Below are 21,869 nucleotides of genomic sequence, written 5' to 3'. Positions count from 1 at the left end.
TGACTTGTCATGTGGTTAGGTGAAATCCGAACGTGAACCCATCACAAAATGCCAGGTGTAGCCTCAAAATATCTGGATCTGCATATGCAGATTTGATTAGAAATCGGACACGGCCTAAACCTGTTTTGCGGTTTATCAAAGACCATATATAAGGTAAACCTACATAGTACACGCCTATTCAGGCCGGCCGGATGAACAAGGTTAGCGCCATCCTCTTTATCCCACCCTGACTCCCAGGGAAACAGCAGTAGCCAGCACAGCAAGTTCTGGCAGCTAGCTGAACAGATCCCAAAGAAAACTGTTTTTCCTACAATTGGCTCATTAGAAAATGCTTGTTTCGGCTCAAAATAGTCACAGCACCATAGCAACCAGAAAAATGGCCACAGTTCACAGTAATCTCAGAACGGGGGGAAAGAATCACTAAGGTTTAACGAAGTGGCCAGTGCTTCCCGCTGGTGTGAGTGGGACTTGCGCTTCTTTTGTCTGCATAGAGTGGGGGAATGATCCCTCCTCTCACTTGCCAAAACCGTGTGACACGGTCCCCTCAAAGACCCTTTTTGAGTCCTCTTTGGCTTCATATTTAATGGGTCTTTTAAGTGGCATGTCATTACACCCAAGTGATTTTTAGAATAATGAAGAGTGGTGAAAAATGTGTGTGAATTTTGTGCAGTTAAATTTGTCAGTTTATTTATTTATTTATGGGAGGCCTCAGTAGTATCTGCTCTGCTCTGTGCCTTATAGAACAATGGCTCTGCTCGTTTTTCAGTCAGTGAACATGTCAGTAAAAGCATATCTGTTTAAATTCTTCTGTGTTTTCGTTGTATTTTGGAGCTGAGTAAGGCTGTGTTCAGATGGCAGAGCATTTTCTGCATGACACCTGCGACTGAAATTCAAGAGATACTGCTGATACCACGTCTTGTGGCGTGTGGTTAGATAGCTGAAGACATTGTCAAAGTTGGTCAGCTAGGGCTTTAGCTTTTAGTCTAGCAAAAATACCTGCTGGTTTACATTTACATTTACATTTATGGCATTTAGCAGACGCTCTTATCCAGAGCGACTTACAGGGTTACTCATATTACAGAGGAGGGTCAGTGTAGTGTTAGGAGTCTTGCCCAAGGACTCTTATTGGTGTAGCGCAGCATAGTCACCCAGCCCGGGAATCGAACCCCAGTCTCCCAAATGGTGTGGTAGCTCAGTGGCAGGTAGTGGTGTTATCTGTTGCGCCACACCAACCATCATGGTTTCCCCAGCTTTTGCTTCCCTCATGCTGCTTTTAAGGTCCCCTTCTGCAGACACTTACTCGCGGTCACACGTCCGGGATGCGTAGCAACCCATATTACTTAAACTAACTAAGAGTCTGTAGGTGATGTCGAATAATTATTATTTTTTTTTTATAAGGGCGGTCACAGCAGTATTTGAGTTTCACAGTATGTCACTTCCATGTCCCAAGGTCATTCGCAGACTGAAATTTAGAGCAGCATAATTTAGACACATCACAAACAGCACAAATGCTTAGCACGGCGTTCCCACAGATGGGATTCTTACAAAAGAATAAAGGGCTGATGTTAGTTAAGCATTTGCAGGCTTGGCCTGTTAGACAGGTGGGTGGTTTAGTGTAGATTCGCTTTCATTAGCTAACCAGTCAAACCTGCTCCACTGACTGTTATAGCTATATATATGTGTTATAAGTTAAGCCATAAAGCTCTGGATTTCTTAATGCCGATGTGATGCTACTGGCTTTCTTTTTGAAGCAAATAAACAAACAGTCAAGACTGGCTACCCAAAGTCATTCCCTTGCTGCTATGTCTACGCAGACTAAACATGCAAATTTAGAGATAACAGGAGTCTGTTATCCAGCGAGGTGTAGGGAGGTTGAGTTTGCAGGCGAGGACAGCAGCACCACCACTGCAGACTCGATACTGTTGCTACCCGATCCGCATTCCCTGGGTCCGTTTGCTCTGCGCTTGTGCACACGTTTGGCACGAACCGGACAGGGAGCGTGAAATGGGTGGCAACATGCTTAACAACTAGTTAGCATTACCAATTAATACGCAATTGAGGTGCACCCAATAATTTCGGACACCTCCTTATGTGCGTGAGCTCAATGCTCCATGTCCGCTTGAGTTCATCGTTTGTAAACTACTCATTGCAGTGCATTGTGGGATTGTTATGCACCATTTTCACAAACCACAAGTAGTGCACTCTGTATTGAATAGAGCACACTTTCGGACAAAGCTCTGTTTTTTTTGCCATTTCTGGTAGACCCGTATGACCATACACTTCGACACACCTGCAAATTCAGCTACTTTCTTCACCCTATGGCCTTTGGCACGTCCAAATGCAATCACCCTTTTTTGCCAATCATTAAATCTGCTTTACAACCCATTTTCCACACGAGACACTCACTGCACTGTACCACCTCTTCTCAATCTATAAATCTCGTCGCACACCTGCAGTTATTTATAGCCAGATTATCTAAGTTACTACCACCTTAAACACACAAGGTGACAGATTTTTTGTCCGGGGAGCTTATAATTGGCCATACTGCTCAGCCCTAAATACACACTTTCTCTCTCACAGCTCCCTCTGCTTTTCTCTGTTTATGTGAACTCAGCATTGTGAACTCCATTCACTCATTCACTCTCACTCTCTCGTGCTTTTTCCTCTTTACAATGTCTGTGTGTACACTACAGTTCAGCAATCAGCATGTCACACATCAACTCACTAATTCACTTCTCCCTCACTCTCTCTCTCTCTCCTCTCTTTTTTTGTAATATTCCTTTTGCTCTTCATTATTCTGTCTGTCAAACCTATTGTTTGCTGTCAAACTGCCCCCCCTCTCTCTCTGTCTCTCTCTCTCTCTCTCTCTCTCTCTCTCTCTTTCCTCCTTTCCTCCTTAACTGTATCTTTCTGTTTGTGTCACGCCTCCACTCACTCATTCACTCACTCGGCGTCTCTCTTAGCTTTCTCTCTCTCACTTGATGCATTCCCACTACCACAACCTTACCACCCACCCCTCTCCAAGAGCGCTGGCACGCCCCCCTCCCCCTCTCCCAACCACCACACACAGCTTCACTGTGCGCTGCTCGCCACGGCAACGGAGGCAAGCAGGCAGGCAGATTGCACGCAGGAGTTGAGCAGTGTGGCTGGAGAGCAGCGAAAGAAAGAGAGAGAGAGAGAGAGAGAGAGAGAGAGAGAGAGAGAGAGAGAGAGAGAAGGAAGGAAGGAAGTAAAGAAGGAAGGGAAGAACTGAGAGATGGATACAGAGGAGAGCTTTGACACGGAGGGCAGTTTTGACGATGCGTCTTGTCTGTCCCCACAGAGCCCTGGCTCGCTCTCCCCGGCCAGGAGGCAGAACAAGGAGAGGGAAATCAAGGAGACCAAAACCACTGTGAGTATCCACACACACTCACACACGCACATGCTCACATATACACAAATATTTGTAAACAGAGCACCCGGTATATACCCCATGTCTCGTAGATTTATTGACGTTCTCTGGCTGCAGCCACCCCTCAGCGCTGTGGATTATGGCTTCATAACTTGATTGATTATCTTCAATCAGTGACTCAATGAAAAGGCTAAGTGTCAGGGTGTTATGGTCCTCAAACTGGCCAGTGGGGCTTTAAATCAGCCTCCCTGAAGCCTCCAGCAGATAGGAAACATCTGTTTGCTGTTCTGTGCCTCTGTGCTTTCGAGTGGGAGAGTGTGTTGCACACGTTTCCATGCTAGACTGCTGTAAAAAAAAGTGTGAAGGCACACTAGAAACACTAGTGCTGGGAATTACATCACTACTGGTTCTGCAGCTGTATGCAGTTAAATGGGTTTGAAAGACCATACTGTGATGGATCATATGGTTCTCGCTTCATAAACATTTGCCGTAGCCCTGCAGTTCTGGCAGATCTTTCATACCTTCACGTGTACGGGTTCTTACTCTAGAGAACACTTGTTATTCCAGTTATTTCAGACTCTGATGTGGAACAAAGCTGCCACTAGACGCTGTGGCAGCTTTGGTGAGCGCACAAAACGTGCTGAAACACAAGCTCTGCAGCATCTGAAAAGCTCTGATATCTGACATGGCTGATGTTCACAGTGTGAGCTTCGTTTCATACAACAAAAAAACACACACACACACACACACACACATATATACACACACACAGCACTTCTAGTGTCAGTTTATGTTTATGCACTGTATGTCTTGTAGAATTAAAAATGGTCAGATAGTCGCAATTCTGTTGCTATCTACGAAGTGTCTACAGATCTACTCAACCTACACGATGGAGCTTCATAAAGTAGCCATGTTGTGGTTGGGTAGACTTGGAGTGCAGTCCTGAAATAGATTTTGTGTTTTGTGTGGTTGCGTATGTGGCTGTGGCGTAGGCTCAAGAGGTAATGTGCCCGCATCCACGCACATGCTTCATGAAGCTCTCTGCAGAAGGTCGAGCGAAGCTGCTCACCCCCTCTGCCCCCATCACTACCTTCTGCTGCAGGTCATCTATCTGCCTTCATCATACACACATATTTACATCTCAACCAGTCCACACTACACTCCAGTCTATTCCTATTCCGCTCACAGTCGTCTCCTGACGCTGCCGTGTTCCGAATTTGAGATTTCTACATGGAAACAAGTGATGTGAAGGATTGGCTGCATTGAAATGCGATAATCAGGCATGAAAAATTCATTTTTGTTGTGGTCATTATGAAATTGTAGCTGTAATATGAACACTGGTATATGGTCATTTCCGCTCTAGTACATTAGCCTCATCTGCATTCATACACTTTGGTTATTATGAAGAACCATGTTTGTAATAGAGTGTGAGTGTAAAGAATCTTTATATCAGGTGAAGGTTCGTTAGACAGCTCTGTTACCAACATGGTTCTCCTTGAAACCAAAGTGATAACTGTACAGGGGAAGGATAAACACTTCCTAAATTCAAGTGGAAGCCAATGTAAGACTTTATGTAAGATTTTATTCCAAATCATTTTGGAGCATTTTCTTTTTTTAAATGTATTTTCCCCTTTTTCTTCCTATTAGGTACTGCCAGTTAACCCACCTGTTTGTAGCTTGTTTGTAGCGATGCCCTCTACACTAAGAGTGATAGGACTTAACTTATGTCTTCTCTGATACATGCAAGACCAGGCACCATCTCTTTTCAAACTGCTGCCACTGCGGCAATGCTGGGTACTCCATACACCAGGAGTAAAGCACTGGGTCCCCAGCATTACCGCACCAGCTAGCAGACGCCTGTACCGGTCAACATTGTTTAAGAGTGGTGAGGGTAAAGAGAACCATTTACCAACCCAAACAGATCACAGCCAATTGTGCTTTCTCGGACGGCTGCTGATGGCAAAGCGGCATGGCTCAGGATTCAAACATTTTTGAGCATTCTTCTTTTGGTCCATTTATCATGGGATCTTGACACGTGAAGAACAACAACCAGATCCACATAATGCCAATAAGTCAAACATAGAGATAATAAAACATGAAAAAATTAACAGTGCAATTGATCGATATGTTGAAATCAGGCAGTTTGGACTTGTGAGTTGGTTTGAATCTCTAATTTCAACTATTGCTAAAAATAAATAGCCTGAAAGATAAATTACTGTGTTTCATTTATTGAACTGTGCTTCACTACGGGCCAGACTTTTTTTATTTGGGTTCAAGCATCTGCCGTGCTCTGACCATCTACCCTGGACAGATCTGTTCATAATAACACCCAGATGACTAATTAGTGCCCGTTCAGATCTCTTCAGCAGTGCAATTAAGTTCCTCTGAATGCTCATGAAGAGGCTATATCCCAGGCTTATACTGGCTGTTATTATGTAACCTATGGTATGATACTGACTGAGATGGAGAGCAAGCCTGAGAAATGGAGGGAGGTGAGAGATGGAGTGAGGGATGCCGTTTGGTACAGGAGGGGCAGACAGGACTTCTGGAGTACAGTTTCGGAAGAACGGAAGCGCTGGCAGAGCTCACAGGGCTGTTGAACTGTCTGTCAGAGCTGTAGATCCGCCCACTGGGAGAGAGAGAAGCAGCCTAGGGAAACGGGGGAAGACTTGGCTAGTCCAGTTTCCATGGTGACAAAGGCAATAGAAGTGATTAATGGGTGTTGAAATGAAACACACACACACAAAGAGGGTTGGAGAGAGAAATATGGATGGGGGAGAGAGAGAAAGAGAGAGTCATTCAGATTTTTTTCCAAACATAGAAACGCATACAGTACAGTTACTGTGTTGCTGCCTGGTTGCTTTGAATACACAGGTGTTGACAGATGACGATGGGGTACAGAAGCTAGTGTTGAAACACTGCTTCATATCTGCTCTGCAGAAAATCCTACAGCAGTCCTAGAAAGCACCTTTGTGCACAATGCCATCTTAGAAAAGAATGTCCAAAGTAGGAAATGCAATACATTTGGGACATCAATCAGGTTGCTTTAATGCTACCTGGTATATAAAACTCTGTTATTTGACAACAGATTTTGAGTCCAAAGTCAAGACTGGTTATTGCCAGATCTTGCTCTCATATCATAAGCATGCAGGACGTAACAGAAGCCATGACTCGTTTGTTTGATGGTTCATCAAGTTATCAATATCGATATTGGTTTCCCAATATTATAAAAAAAGGGTTAAAGGAACATTATAGAAAATTGCCATGTCTTGACCCGGTCTCCCCCTACAGTCTGGAAGTGTAATCTGTTCTTCTAGCCACCAGTAAAAGAGATGCTTTTTCTGGACAAGCTGAGAAATACAGAACTGAGGCATTTTACCGTAATATTAGTAACATTACACAAATATGACTCATCTTAAAGATTACACAGTGTCCTCGTGAACATTTTCCTGCCCGATTCTCCAAAGTTACATACTGCTAGCTGCGTACAACAACAGCAACCCTATCCTCCCTATTACAGACCAGTGGAGTATCCCACTGATGTTAAAACTGTTATTTTAGAGTGGAAATGCTACTTCTTGTTGCTTTAAAGACCTGCTGAAGTTACATGCATCGTGTGCCTCTAAGGCTGAACATTGTGGGGTATTTTTAGCTTGGCTCAACAAGTCATTCTCCTTGACAACCTTTGAATCAAATACGGTGGTACAGAAGAGGTCAGCAAGGGAAGCTGGGTTGTGGCTTTCGCCTCAGCTTGAGGGGCAGAAATAGTGGGCCTGTAATCTGTCAACGTGGATCCTCAAGACATTTTAAATAGCCCAAGCAGTTCAGACTGCATTAAGCTTAATTCCCCTCAATCCAATTGCAATTCACTTGTTGCTCAGTTGCACGCATGTTGAAGGGAGTATAATGGAATATTCAGACTATTTTCTATTGACCTTCCATCCAGATTTTCCAGACTTACCTGGCCACCACTTACCAGTTTTGTTCTCGCTGGAGGTTAGGGAAAAAGTTACTGTAATTGACTGGACACATGCTGTCACACCTACTATTACAGGTCCAGGATTAGAAACTGGATGTTTTGACACTTTTCTTATATTTACGCAATTATACACAAAAACACCAGTTTTAACAATCACAGTATAGCATGATGTCTCATGTGTTATTGCTAAGGTGATCATACATCCTCTTTTCCCTCAGAAATGTCTTTGTTTTGGTATGTACAAAATGTTTTGGACAGGATTTCTAAATTATGCTTACAGATTAATTAGCTATATATACTATTAAGACTATACAAAATGAGTGCATGTTTATATATTAATGTTCTTTAACATTAATATATATATATATGTGTAATTTATCAGCAAATGATGGGCAAATCACTGGTTTTAACAAAAGGCTACAAGTGGTATGCATGTGAAAATGTTTGTAGATAAAACAAAATGATGTAGAGTTTACTTGGACTTGGAAACACAGAGAATTGAAGCCAATGGGCAGGTTTTCAGTTGATCTCTGAGTACAGGGAAATTATTTGTGGAGAACAGTACGGATTGCCACCTGCAGTTCAGCACGCATGTGATCCGTGGATTAATGGCCAATGTATAACCATAACAGTGTAGAGTACAATTTAACTGCCACTGAAACTATTTAGACAGCGTAGCTGTGTTTCATGTGAATGGAGCAGATAGACAGAACCGTTGTAGCATGTAAACATTGTGCCATGAAAAAAGCCATTTGACTAGGAATGGTAGGATTGGTCGGCTGTGTAACGCAGAATATGAGGTCGGTTGATATTTTTCTAACTTAGCCGACCATGAGAGCTGATTAGTGACGTTTAACACATCCTGATTTCATGAGTTAAGGATTACAGCACTCCGATCGGTGACTCAAAAAACATGATACAATCCAAACTGCAAGTTTTGTGATCCGTTACATTTTTCATGGCACTTGACCAGGCCCTACAGATGATGTACAGATTAAATTGAAAAATGCTGCCATATGTCTTTTAAAGTCAGCATTAGACAGCTTGCTGACCAGGCTGAATATGATGATGATGATGATGATGATGGGCACTGTGTGTAAAGTCTCACGGCTGATGTTTATAGCAGCTGAGTGCGAAGAGGAATTGCGATGGCGTGGAACATTAGGGTAAAGCGCTGCGCTTTTTTTCACAAGAGGGGAAAGAAGTGTCTGCCTTTACAGCTAAAGCAATTTGTCGCTTAGCAACAGAGGCAGAGCAGTCTACTGTCTGTGGCTGAGCAGTGGCTGAGATCTGCGGTGTTCAGTGGAGTGTGAGGTGTGTGTGTGTACGTTGTATATGTTCGCCTTGCCTGCGCCTGTGGGCCGTATGCTGTGCTGAGTGAGAAATGCTGGCTGGATTGAGGTTCCAGGTTTATCCTCGCCGGCTTGCTCTGCTCTGCGGTTTTGTGTCCCGGGAGCACGCTACATGCTATCATTATGTCAGTGGTATTTGCTGTTCAGCGAAAAAAGCGGCTCCTGCGCAGCCAATCGCGCACAGTCAGTGCACCTAAAGAAAAGGCCAGTGGGTTCGTGGGCTCGTGCCAGACCCGCACTGCACACAAGCGTTCTGCTTACTCAAACACAGAACGGTGTCCATTCTTTACATACCTCAGTCCTCTCTCTGTACCCCTGCACACACACACACACACACACACACAGCTGCATAGTTTGCCAGTGTTGTTGTTTGTGCCTGAACCCCTATTATGAATACTGCACTATGTGACTGATTCATCCCAGCCATAGGATCAGTTTGTGTGACAGCTCATCAACAGTTAGTCTTCTGCCTACCTAAGCCATCCATTTCTGCCTGGCTGCAGCACCAGTTTTTTTTCATGGACGTTTTTTGTCCCTTTCATGCAATTCCATGAATTTCCACTATGAAAATGCCATTAACAATGTCGTTAATATGTTTCAGTTGATATTCCCTGAAATGAGCCAATGCTGCTGTTTTCAGTTTGAAATGAATCTCTCTGAGTCAAATTTTCCTCTTTTGGTTTTAGCCTAAATACAGTTTGACACAATGGAGAGGCAGGTAAGGCAGGGAAGACCAAAGAAAACAAAGAAAGTACTAAAAACCAAAATAAGTGATAAACAGTTTTCTGGACCCAGGTCTACTTGCTCTGCTAGTTCGGGTATGTTTGGTCAAGTGTGAAAACTGTTTTCAAACCTGGGAGCGGTCCAAAAAACTGACCATTGGTACTTCTGACATCAGTCAGTGGTCTGGGGGTCACTTAAAGTGGGCTCTGGTGCCGTCTGATGCAGGTGTGGAAGCTATCTGCCTGATTGGTTTCAAATTGTCACTTGACTACTACGACTTATCGCTTGCATGGCTAAAAAACCTTTTTCTGCGAGAATGGCTCCTTGTTTGCAGGTGTTCGTCACATGAGTGCTTGTGGACAAGGAAAATAATTAAAATCAATAAGCAGGTGAACCTTGTTTCTGCTATTTTGCAAAAATGTGCGCAGAAAATGATGTTCGGAATTGCACAATCCATCAATGGTTAGTATGGAATTCTTCTGTGATCATTAAGCCCCTCCCCAAAGAGGCCCAAAATCGTTCCACGGTACGAACACGGGACAAGTGTGAAAACGCCATTAGAAAGCTTAGTGTACAAACATCAACAGTAAAAACAAAAGTACATAAAGTATATACTCTATATATAGATACAAGATAAGGAACAGATGGGACTTACGATTGCTGGGAGGTATAGCAGTACATATACTATGCTGTGTTCCATTTGAACTTGGATGTCAGATTTTCAGAGGTCCTAGTAGGACATTGGAACGCCCCCACAAGTCGAATTTCCTACTAAAAACAAATTCAGGAGAGCCTCATGAACCCAGAGTTCAAAATCCAAGATGGCCACAGTGCACATGAACAGTAATCTATTCATCTGTGTCTCATGAAGTTAGTCATACACTCAGTATTCTCTAGCACCTATCTGTGAATATGTGCAAAATACCTCATAAATGTGTTGTAACCAACTGGTATTGCTAACAATGCTAACCTGGGACATAAAAAGTGGGAGGTACTTTGATTTGCCTTAAAACACCATAAATGGACTGTCAAACCAGTTGTTGTAAACGCCGAAGTCTTACAGTTATCATAATGTTTAACTGAAATGCGAGTTCTGTATTGAAACCTCAAGCTGTAAGCCATTAGCAAGTTAGCAACATGCCATACTAAGCTTAGCTAGTTTAATTTGTAAAATGATAGTCTAATGCCTGGCCCACACTACAGGATTAAAAACATCCTAAACAATGTTAAAAAATGTGAGATACCCCACATTTAATGATATTTTTTACACAGATTTAATGTCCTTGATCATTGTTAGTCATCAAGTCCCCACACTACACACTTTGCCCTGAATGAAACACCACACACTTTCCGATTATGCACTCGAGTCTCTAAAGACAGCTTTGAGCCTCAAACCCTCCAAGGAGTTTCTCTCAAACTGCTACTTAGCACAGAAAAAGCCAAAGGAAAGAAAAGAATGTAGACTCATATTTTTAAAAGCTGTTTATCTGGGTGATAAGAATTAATTTGCTTAAAAACACTTGTGTTAGAATAAATGTGGGGATCCGAGTGGTCCAGTGCAATTTTGCACTTTCTCTCCACATCACTCCAGTGAATTGCCTGCTGGCCAATGTATCGCTCCTGCTGGATGATGCATCAGAGCCAGGTACACAGTGCTTTCTATCGCAGTTCCAACTGAAAAAGAGGTGGATGGCTTTGCATGTGTCAAATGAGGCATGTGTCTGCCTTCACCCTCCCAGTGTTAGGAGCATTGCATGTGATAGGGTTAGAATATGTATGTTGAATGAGTATCCAGATTGGGGAGAGAAATTAGTAAAAATCTAAAATAAAAAGAATAACTATTATTAATAACTATAATTGTAAACTATTGTTAAATTCTCCTTAACACAGGGACGTCTGTACAAACTGGTGGTGATATCCCCTATTAATAGAAGTTTGGTATTTCTGCTGTTCTGCTGTTGTTCTAATTGATAAATCTAATTCAGAACCTTTATACTCGAAAGATATTCAATATTAATCTAAACAAAATAGTCATTTTTATTATTATTATTATTATTTATTTTTTTTGTGTTTACCTGATGTTCAAGCAACATATATATGTAAGTATGTGTGTGTTCGTCTGGGGCTCGAGTTGCAGTATGAATGAGCCCTGCTAACTGTACCTTTGTTAATGGTCTTTTAGGCATGACAACAACATTGTATTTTCACATCAGAAAATCTGTGTCCACCCCTCACTAAAGGATAATGAGTTGTAAATATTAAAAATATTTCATATGTTACATATTTATGATTCATGACCAGGGCGGCTGCACCTGGAGGGGAGCATTGGATGGGAGCATTGGAGGACTAAAGAAAAGCAAATCACCCTCAAATCAGTTTTTTATGTAAATTGTTTATGTAAATCTTACATAAAAAAATTACCTGTGTGAGAGTGAATATTCACTGTTACAGCTTTTTACTACTTAACAAACTACAGACTGTGCCAACTACCTATACTTTTCTTGGACAGGGTTTAAGACTAGTGTTTGACTGTTTAGCATTATTAAAGTAAGGAGATTCTCCATTAGTCCAGGTCTAGGCTTAATCTCTGTCTGGGAAACCGATAAATACAAATGCTGTGTAAGATATTGCTTATCAGTGTTAATCCCCCTACTTACTCTAATTATGTACTGCACAGGCTACCCTACAACTGAAATAGCAACTTCAGGCCCAGTCATTGGTGTGTAAGTGCATGCCATGTGTTCAAATTCATAGTCACACTTGATATAAGTAAGAGGATATTATGGCTGTGTGGCTTACAGTGCAAGTTAAGATTGAGAGTACTGCTCCTCTGGGGCTATATTTCACATAAAGCTTTTACCACCACTGTATCAAAGCAAACCACAACATTATGGATAGCGATGATCTACCAGGCTGACTTTGTCACTGGAACATATAACCTCAAACTGATCTGAGAGCTCCCCACACCAAAGTGTTCATGTCTGAGCGTGTTAGTGCCAGATGGGCCGGTTTGAGTAGATCTAGAACTGATGATCTCCTGGGATTTTCAGCACAACAGTCTCTAGAGTTTAGTCAGATTGGTGCAATAAAGAAAAAGCATCCAGTAAGCATCAGTTCTGTGCACAGTAACAGAAAGGCTACAGTAAATCAGCTAACCACTCTGTACAATTGCAGTGAGCAATAAAGCATCTTATAATGCACAACAAGTCCAGTCTAGAGTCGGAAGGGCTACAACAGCAGAATATGACTTGGGGTTTTACTCTCATTGAAAAATGTAGCCTGGTCTGAGGAATCTTGATTTCTGCTGATAAACACAGGGGGGTAAGTGAAAAATCAGTGGACTCAACCAGCCATCCAGCCTCAGCAGTCCAGGATGGTGGAGGTGGTGTAATGGTATAGGAATGTTTTCTTGGCACAAATTGGGCCCATTAATACCAATCAGTTATCACTTGAATGCCGAAAGTACTGAGACTGACCATGTGCATCCCTTCATGGCCACATGAATCTTAACATCTCGTATAGCATATCTCATCCAGGCAGAGGCAACCTTACAGTCTATACATAAATGCAAGCATAAAAACTCTGAATACCCTCTGAAAGCTCAAATGGCTCAAAAGGAAAACTTCAGTTTTGTAGATGGCTCTTTATAGAACCATTTTAAAAGGTGCACCACCTTAAAGGGAGAAGCCCTTTTCTGTACTATATGGAGGGGTATACCGGATCTTTTTCCAAAGCTCTGCATTCCAGTTTTAAGAGAAGGGGTTCTTCACGCCAAGAGAGTGCTGGTGGTTCAGGATCAGGGCAGTGGAGATGTGCAGAAGAGCACTAGTACAACGGGACAGACCCTGATAAATGAGCTCATTTTAGGCAGGATAAGAGGCTGAGCTAAACAACAGGAATGATAGATGAAGAGGCGCTGTAATGGAAAATCCAGTGGCCATGACAATCAGTATGATCTTCCAGGCAGAAAATGAGCGAAGGGACGGGACTCAAGTGAGTAAATCAAGCCGAGCACCGTTCGCTTAGAGCATGACCGAGACACACAAGAGTGTAGGACTTTTGAGGTCAGCATTGCAAACGTGTGTGTAGGGTGTCCTTCTGCATCTGTCTCATGGTGTGTGTTGTATTTTTATACAACGACCCATAACGTTTTCTTGTATTTAATTTTTTTAATGTGCCACAGCCAGAATTAATTTTTTTCATGACCATTTATATTAAAATAGCAGTTATCTTAAAATAATAGGCTCCACTGACTGTATTAGGGAGAGTGGTGTGTTTATCTTTACACTATATTTATAGTAGGGAGCTCAGAAGCAACAAATTCTCACATCATGTACCTTCAACATGACGAAAATAATGAAATTGTTTTATTGAAAACATTTTTTGGGGGGATTTTCTGGAACTTATTTTATCCACTTATAGCTATAACAGCATGCACTAAAAAATAAATAAATCATGAAATAAGAGATGCAAAATTATCAATATTGACTGTGTAGAATAAGGTATCAATGTCATTACATTTCTATGATGATATATGATGAGCCCCCATTAAGACCTGTTTATTAACTGGTCAAAATGCTAATAGCTGCGAAACTAATGTCTACGTTACTATGCAGAGAGAATCTGAAGTGGTGAGCCACATACAGGACTTCCACTGTAAAGGAATAGTAGGGGTTTCATGAGGGGTTTTTCTCTTGGACAGTGACTATGACTGGTCTGTTTGAAGTACCTAACTGTCCATAGCCATGTACACTACTCTGTATTTGACCGTGCACTCATAATCAGAAGTGATGACTCACCCAGCCTCCACATTTAACAATCTTTTCCCTGTAAAAATCCATTCAGATTATTACCATGGGTCATTTAGATACAGCAGATTACATTAGCATACTAATTAACGGTTGTAAATCAAAGCCAAGTGCATGTCTTAATCATTTACAAATCTTTGCAAAATATCTCTCTTCATTGGGAATTGAGATCCATTTTACAGCGCTGTGTGTGTATGTGTGTTGGGTAGAAGGAACATCCTGTTTGGCAGTTGCGGGGAGGCAGTGCAGATGGTGAACATTACATAATTGCAGCCCTTACAGGCTAATTGGAGACGCTGTGGACCCAAGAGTGTATACTCAAACAGAGTGCATGCTTTGTCCGTGTGTACACTCCATCACATTGCCTACATATTCAGCTATGGGGAGCAATAGAATGGGTGTGTTTTGGAAGTGTATTGGCTACTACTGTAGTGTAGTTGAATTTAGGTAGCATTCTTGGTTAACTTGAAGAAGTCTATAGGTCAAATTCTAAAAAAAAACTATGGGTCTATAGGTCAAATTCTGATTATTTTATTATTTATAACAATTCTAGTTTAAAGGTTCAGAAATCTAGGAGGACAGAACCCTTTTCGGCACCCCCAGAAATTACACATGCCAGTTGATTAGTCTGAAGTCTGTGTTGCACAGTGCTAACTGTTGGCTATTATCGTCTTGTTAGCTAAATCAGGGCTCCAGACTAACTATTATCAGAACCTTCCCCAAAGCATCCTAAAACTTCCACCCGCCGCCTCGAACGTAAAACCGCCCATCATAAAACAGATACAATATGTCCAAATGTTTGTGGACACCTCTTCTAACAAATGCATTCAGTAAATTTAGTAAATTTAAGTTGCACCCATTGCTGACAAAGATGTGCAATGATGGTGAGAAGTTTGGGAGTAGGTGGGAAGTTGCAAGTGAAGTGAGATGGTGATCATCCAACATCCTGACCTCATTGACACTCTTGTCGCTTAATGCAGTCAAATCCTCACAGCAATGCTCTAAAATCTAGTAGAAAGCCTTCTTCCCTGGACAGTAGAGACAGTTACTCCAACCAAAGCATGATAAACTCTTTTTTGTCCTTGAATTTAAAAAAAAACAAACAAAGAAAGAGCCGGTGTCCTTATACTTTTTTCCATATAGTAATGTATTTTTTATTTTATGCATTTATGACAAGTTAAGGACAAGCATTGGTCCACTTGCTTTATGACTTTGGTATGTTTGGTCTAGTGTAGCTGTTTGAGACCAGAAGTGGTCCAGAAGCACCGACCTCTGGTCCTTCTGAAATCAGTGATCTGGGGTTTGCTTCTAGTGAACACTGGTGCCTCCCACTGCAGGTGTGGAAACTATCCACTTCCGGCGCATCGTTATGCATAATTACATGCATATTTATGTCCGTCCATCTAGCTTCTTATCCATTTATTTCTGGTCAGGGTTGCTGTGAGCTCAGAGCCTATTCGAAATCTTTGGGCGCAAGGCAGGAATTACCTCCTGGACAGGATGCCAGTCTAGTATATTATTATGTGTAAATTATTGTCTGTAATTGTCTAAACTGGAACTATTCCTTTAAATTTAGGGTACGAGTCATTCTCTTACCACTTCCTATCCCTTTCTCTCCTCTTTCTTTACCCCCTCTGGCACCTCTAGGTCACAACCCAGATGACCAAATCCACCCCTCCCGGCAAACTCTAATCTGTGACCTTTGCACATTGCATCCTCTGAGCAGCATACAAGCCAGCTCTGTCTCGCTCAGCTCCATATATCACACACATGGACACAGCCGCACACATACAGAGGATGCTCTGTTTGTGTCTTCCCCGAATAGCACACTTGAACTAAATCTGTCTTGGTCTGTAGTCTCATGTAGAAGTTCCTTTATCTTTAGCATTGCAAGTCTGTGGGCAAGATATGTTCCCAGCTTCTTGTTTCAGTTAAAATGCAAATGGTGCACATTCTGCTTGTGTGTTATGTGTCATACACTGGCATGTGAATAATCAGTTCTTGAAAGTGAGGTGGGAAAAACTGAAGCAGGAAAAATGGGTAAGTGGGAGGATCTGAGCGACTTTCACAAGGGCCAAATTGTGGTGGACTGGATCAGAGCATCTCCAAAACATCTGGTCTTGTGGGGTGTTTCTAGTATGTAGCCGTCAGTACCAATCAAAAGTGACCCAAGGAAGGGCAACTGGTAAACAACAGAGTACCTTCAGAGGTCTAGTAGAGTCCATGCCTTAATGGCTCAGAGCTGTTTTAGAGGCATAAGGGGATCTACTTAATATTAGGCAGGTGGTTTTAATCTTGTCACAATACCAGAATTTGGTTTCAGGACCCATACTAAGAATCAACATGCTTAATACCAGTCCATATTATGGGGGGGGGGAGCTCTCATTGTTGTTTGAACATTGAGGTCTGGTTTCCAGGATACTGATTAAACCTTTAAGCAATTTAGACCTAATTGCTGTGTCAGTGGCAAATCACCACTAGACTTAGCCTATACCCCTGGAGTAGACCCTGTATGTAAGCCCACACTCTTTTAACTGTCGTAATTAGCATCAGTTTCATAGGCCCTACAATAGAACCTTGTAGGACTCCAAAAGATATGCAAAACAGTTACCAAATAATTCACAACAGTTTCTGGCTTAGAAATAATATCTGAATAATAAACCTAGAGTTCAAAGATTAATCTGGGTCTGGGAAACTGTTTACAAATGTTTATTCAATTAAACACAGAAAACATTTAGCCTTACAGCTTAAGAAACATTTTCTAGCATTTCAATTAATAATTTGAAAAATAATAAGTACTGAAAGTACTGTTTACTGACTACTGAAAAAGTACTGAACTTCTGTTCTCTTCAAGCATAACGGGCTTAGGAGGCGGCCCTATGTGCAGTTTGTTTTGATTAGCCTTAGTTAGCGATAATGTCTGGCACATCTTCTGTTCTACACACATCTAGCCCTCAGTTGTTCTGTCTTTGCCATTTACTTACTCTGCTTTTTTTTTTCTTCTCCTCTCTCTACAGATCAACTTTGTCACATTCCCGCTGCCCCAATCCACGGCCGAGCAGCAGCTCCTCAAACCCAGTGAATGGAGCTACTGCGATTATTTCTGGGTAAGAGATGGGGGAAGTGTGACAGAAATGTAATGTGGAAAGGAAAATAATATCTCATTTCAAAGGGTCAAGAAAAAGAAGCTTCATCCATCTCACCTTTGTCCATTACCAAACACATTCACTACACCTGCACAGCACATTGTCATCTTTGCTAAGCACCTTTGCTAATATATAAATTTTTTTTTAACAAAAAAGACTGCACAAATGATGGCAAGGTTTCATTAAAATATCTGCTTCATTGAAAATTGAGAACCTATCCTAAAACAAAACAGAAGTTTGACACTTAAATAATGAAATAATGAACAACAGGGAACCAAGGTATTGTCCCAATTCAGATATATTTTAAAGGGCGCACATGCTGCATTTTTGTGATTGCAATTTTTCCCATGAGGCTCAGTTATGACTTGTTTATGTACCAAAAATCATGACCATTTTTCAAACTTTTTCAAAATTAAACTGTCTGACTTAAACCTCTGATGGCTCCTCATAACTGTAATACCTGATGTAAGCTACTGGAGGCTATATAGATGGCTATATGTAAATGCATTGGTGGTCATGACATCAATAAAGCAATGCATTTGAAATTGGCATTCTAGCAGCTTAGCTTCCACATATGAACTAGGTAGTGAACGGGTCATTCTGACATCCATAGGTTCATTTATTATTTTTAGTCAGTCAGCAGTAAAATAACATAACTGAAATGTGAAAAGAAAGCCATGTTTAGTGAGCATTTAGTGAATTTCATTTCCTTGTGTTCAGATTTCTTTCTTTAATAGCTTCCTAATGGTGGTCGATAAAATGCTAATTTGCATAAATGATCATTGTATCCACCAAGGCAGATAATTAATTTTCATTAGAAATTAATGTAGAACATGTTAAAGTCTAATCATCTGGGACTAAGCACTATATACCACTATGAAAACAGTAGGGCAACAATGATGCACAGTGTTTTTAGACTGGCCTAATTTATTATACATTATATGTCCAAACGTTTGTAGACACCTGCTCCTCCAGAGCTGCCTTTGAAATCAAGGGTGATAATAATGAGTTTACTTTACCTTCGTTTCTGATAATATGATGGCATTCAGGCATGAGAGTGATAGTGGGGTGAGGTACCGATAATGGATGATTAGTTATAGATCACAAATGCCACTCAAACTTGTCCCAGAGGTATTAGCTGGATCTCAGAGTCATGCGTGGCTGCTCCAGAGTGTCCGGTTATGTTGGCAGTGTATTTTCTGTGGCAGTTAAACAACTCATTTACTTATTCATAAAAAGTGTCTAAATACTTTTGTACATTTAGTGTAGATGTGGGGTCTCAAAAGAGATGTTTGCACACCACTCAGTAACTAAACAAATCCACAACAAATACCCCTGCATTTTAGACTTGGAGTGCACCAGACTTTTCATTCCGATATCTCTGATGTTTTCTCCTTAGAATGATGCCACCAGTGCCCCCTACAGGGGACTGTTCATAAGTTTCCATGCCTGCTTAGATAGTGCTTAAATAATGTCACCTTACGCACAAAGTAGCAAAGTAATGATGTGTGACTGTATTATATATGGAACTACAAAGATCAGGCTAGTTCAGTGTCAGATGAAACTCCTAAACACAACTCCTTATACAGTAAAATTATACAGCAGAGAGTAAAGCATATGCTGGTTTTCACATCTTTTGCTTAATAACTGCAGATGCTGACACTTCCTCAGCTTTCTTCCTCTGGTGTTTTCTACTCTAAATATGGTGCCTTTACTCTAAACAGTATGTCAGGCAAGTGTGTCATTAAGAATTTGGTTGCGTCCTACAGTCAGGCTTTTGGTGAGGATGTGAAGGTGTGTGTAGCCACTATGCTGACAGGATGATGGCGTTTGTGTGCCTGATGAGCATTGCTCCTCTCAAGCCGAGTGTGTGAAGACAATGTGACGCCTCTGCTATGTGCGATGAAGCACGTCATCGGCTGTCACGGTGGCAGCTGCGCGAATGCACTCCGACACACACACATACACACACACACATACACAAACAGCCGCTCTGTGTATACCTCTACATGCATGTGCACACACACCTTAGGGCTGCAAGATATGGACAGAACACTAGTGCTAGAATAGAGTGTGTCGCAGTACCTTGAAGGTCCACATACTGGAAACTCAATTGTGCATGTTTTATTAAGAATAAAGGAGTTGGATATGTACATACGCTCTTAAAAATAGCAATGCTATAGAAGAAGCACATTTGGTTCTTAAAAGAAGAGATTGAGATCTGTGAGTGTGAAGAAGCTTTAGTATTACCATTACTACTGCTAAGCATATTAATGACTATATAAGTACACCCATGCTTACAATGGACGTATGTGGTGTTAAGGTGACCTTATACCATTTATTAGTCATTTATAAGTGAGTTTGACCAGAGGAGTCTTGGTTCCTCCTAAGGTTTCCTCATGCAGGGTTTTCCTTGCCACTGTCACCTTTTGTCTTATTTTCAGATTTCTGTAAAGCTGCTTTGTGATAACTTTGTCAAAAGCACTATACAATACAATAAAGGTTCTTCACGCTCACAAACCGCTTAACATGACATCATTCAAAGAACCCATTGAGTCAAGTCTGTATGCTAAAATAAATTTTAAATGTGTTGTTTTTGTGATTGCATATCCAGCTATTTAGCCTAAAAAGGTTTGACCCCACTCATAAGATAAGATAAGATAATCCTTTATTAGTCCCATAGTGGGGAAATTCTCTACAGTGGGGGAATTCTATGTGGTGTTAAGGTGACCTTATACCATTTATTAGTCATTTATAAGTGAGTTTGACCAGACGAGTCTTGGTTCCTCCCAAGGTTTCCTCATGCAGGGTTTTCCTTGCCACTGTCACATAGACAGAAAGTCTACGCAAAGTCTTAAGGCACCATATGGCTGCAATCGTGTCGCTTTGTCCCTCCGGGGGGGCGCGTACCACGTAAAAGTTGAAACAACGCGGCCAAGATTCCACAGTCAGTCAGTCAGCCACTCAGACGGTCAGTAAGCAAAATTGTCTTTTCTAAGTCGGTGCGGTGCAAGGTGGTTCGACAATGACCTGTTTAATTCTATGGAATGAAGAAAGGTTAAAAATTTATTATTTATTAATGCAATATATTTGTTTTGGGCACATAAAACCACACAAACATAAAAAGTAAACCTAATGTGAACAAAATACAAACAGACTGTTGAACGCAGGTCCAATTTTTGTGACACTGGCCAACATCATTCTGTTTTGTGGCCAACATCATTCTGACCAATATAATTCGCTTTTTGAAATAAAAGTAAATGAATGCGCTCAAATGAATCTAAACACCCACAGACGTATCTGATGACCGTTAGTATTCAAGACACTTAAAACAAAAGAAAAACATTATGATTAGGATTCATTTGTCTATTGCAGTCATCAATATTGTTATGATGATGAACAAACAGTATATTGTGCAGATCTAAGACACACACACACAAGCACACACACAATTACTCATATGATGCACTACACATTCTCTCTCCTACATGAATCACGCACATCCACACACAACATGGCCTCACGCCCCCACATAGCCTCCTCTGATTCATGCAAGCCCAGCCCCACACTCACTGACTAGCAAACACCCACACACACTCACAAACACGCACAAAAAGACCCACATACCCGTGCTGTTCACAGTGTGATGCAGGTGTTTGTGTGTGTGTGTGTGGTTGTGTGTGTTTGTGCATTTGTTGACTGTTTTCCATGTGCTCTTTAGGCTGATAAGAAAGACCCTCAGGGGACTACCACAGTGTCAGGCTTCGAGGTTCTGCTGCAGAAGCAGCTGAAGGGCAAGCAGATGCAGAAAGAGATGGCTGAGTTCATCAGAGAAAGGTAGGCCAGTCTAGCCCTGTGGGGCCAGTTCTCTCTCACTGTAGGAACACTTCCATAAACCAAACCATAAACCTCACGTACATCACATTCTCTTTTTTATTGCTCTTTTTAGGTGTAAAGATACCCATGGTCCAGTTTTCAGGTTGCAAAATAGGCCCCCTACATTAAATATTTATTAATAAAAAATAATAAATTAGCAATAAGGAAAATAAATGTTTTATTACGCATGTATGTGTTAAAAAAAATCCCAAAATGACACAGAAGAGTACTCCTGATACACTAGAATAGAAAAAAATGACACACAAATTCTAAAACCCAATTCATATAGGATTTACTTTACATAGTTCACCACAGAATGTTTGCAATGTTATATCTAACTGGTGCAGGATAGAAAATATTGGTATAAATGACAGAAATCTGTGTGGCTCCTTGATTTCTGGATCACTATCACACCACAAAAGTCTGTTTGACAGTTTAGCTCTCACTACAGCTGCCAGAAGCGTGGCTCCTCTGAGAAATCCTTTGGAAATTCTTCAAGATTTGAATATTGCAGCATACACTGCTTCAGGATTTTTGCACTTGCCACAGACTTGTAGAACCTGCTTGATTTGTGCTGAATGTTGCAGGTTGTAC

The 21,869-nt window shown here is 41.3% G+C and overlaps 1 protein-coding gene across 3 annotated transcripts in view; it reads left to right on the top strand.

Moving 5' to 3' along the window:
* The window catches only part of gas7a (growth arrest-specific 7a), a 65,961-nt gene that overhangs the window by 22,153 nt on the left and 21,939 nt on the right, over window positions 1–21,869 (top strand). For 2 of the 3 annotated variants that reach the window (XM_072693115.1, XM_072693117.1), the window contains 3 exons: window positions 3,323–3,391; window positions 17,271–17,360; window positions 21,121–21,236. In XM_072693115.1, the coding sequence (XP_072549216.1) occupies window positions 3,323–3,391; window positions 17,271–17,360; window positions 21,121–21,236 (275 nt within the window). Of the gene's footprint in view, window positions 1–2,947; window positions 3,392–17,270; window positions 17,361–21,120; window positions 21,237–21,869 lie in introns of those variants that run through there. The other variant, XM_072693116.1, reaches the window with a different exon arrangement.

The sequence above is a fragment of the Salminus brasiliensis genome, chromosome 12, assembly GCF_030463535.1.
Source record: "Salminus brasiliensis chromosome 12, fSalBra1.hap2, whole genome shotgun sequence".
Taxonomy (NCBI): domain Eukaryota; kingdom Metazoa; phylum Chordata; class Actinopteri; order Characiformes; family Bryconidae; genus Salminus; species Salminus brasiliensis.
This window is presented reverse-complemented; position numbering and strand designations above follow the sequence as displayed.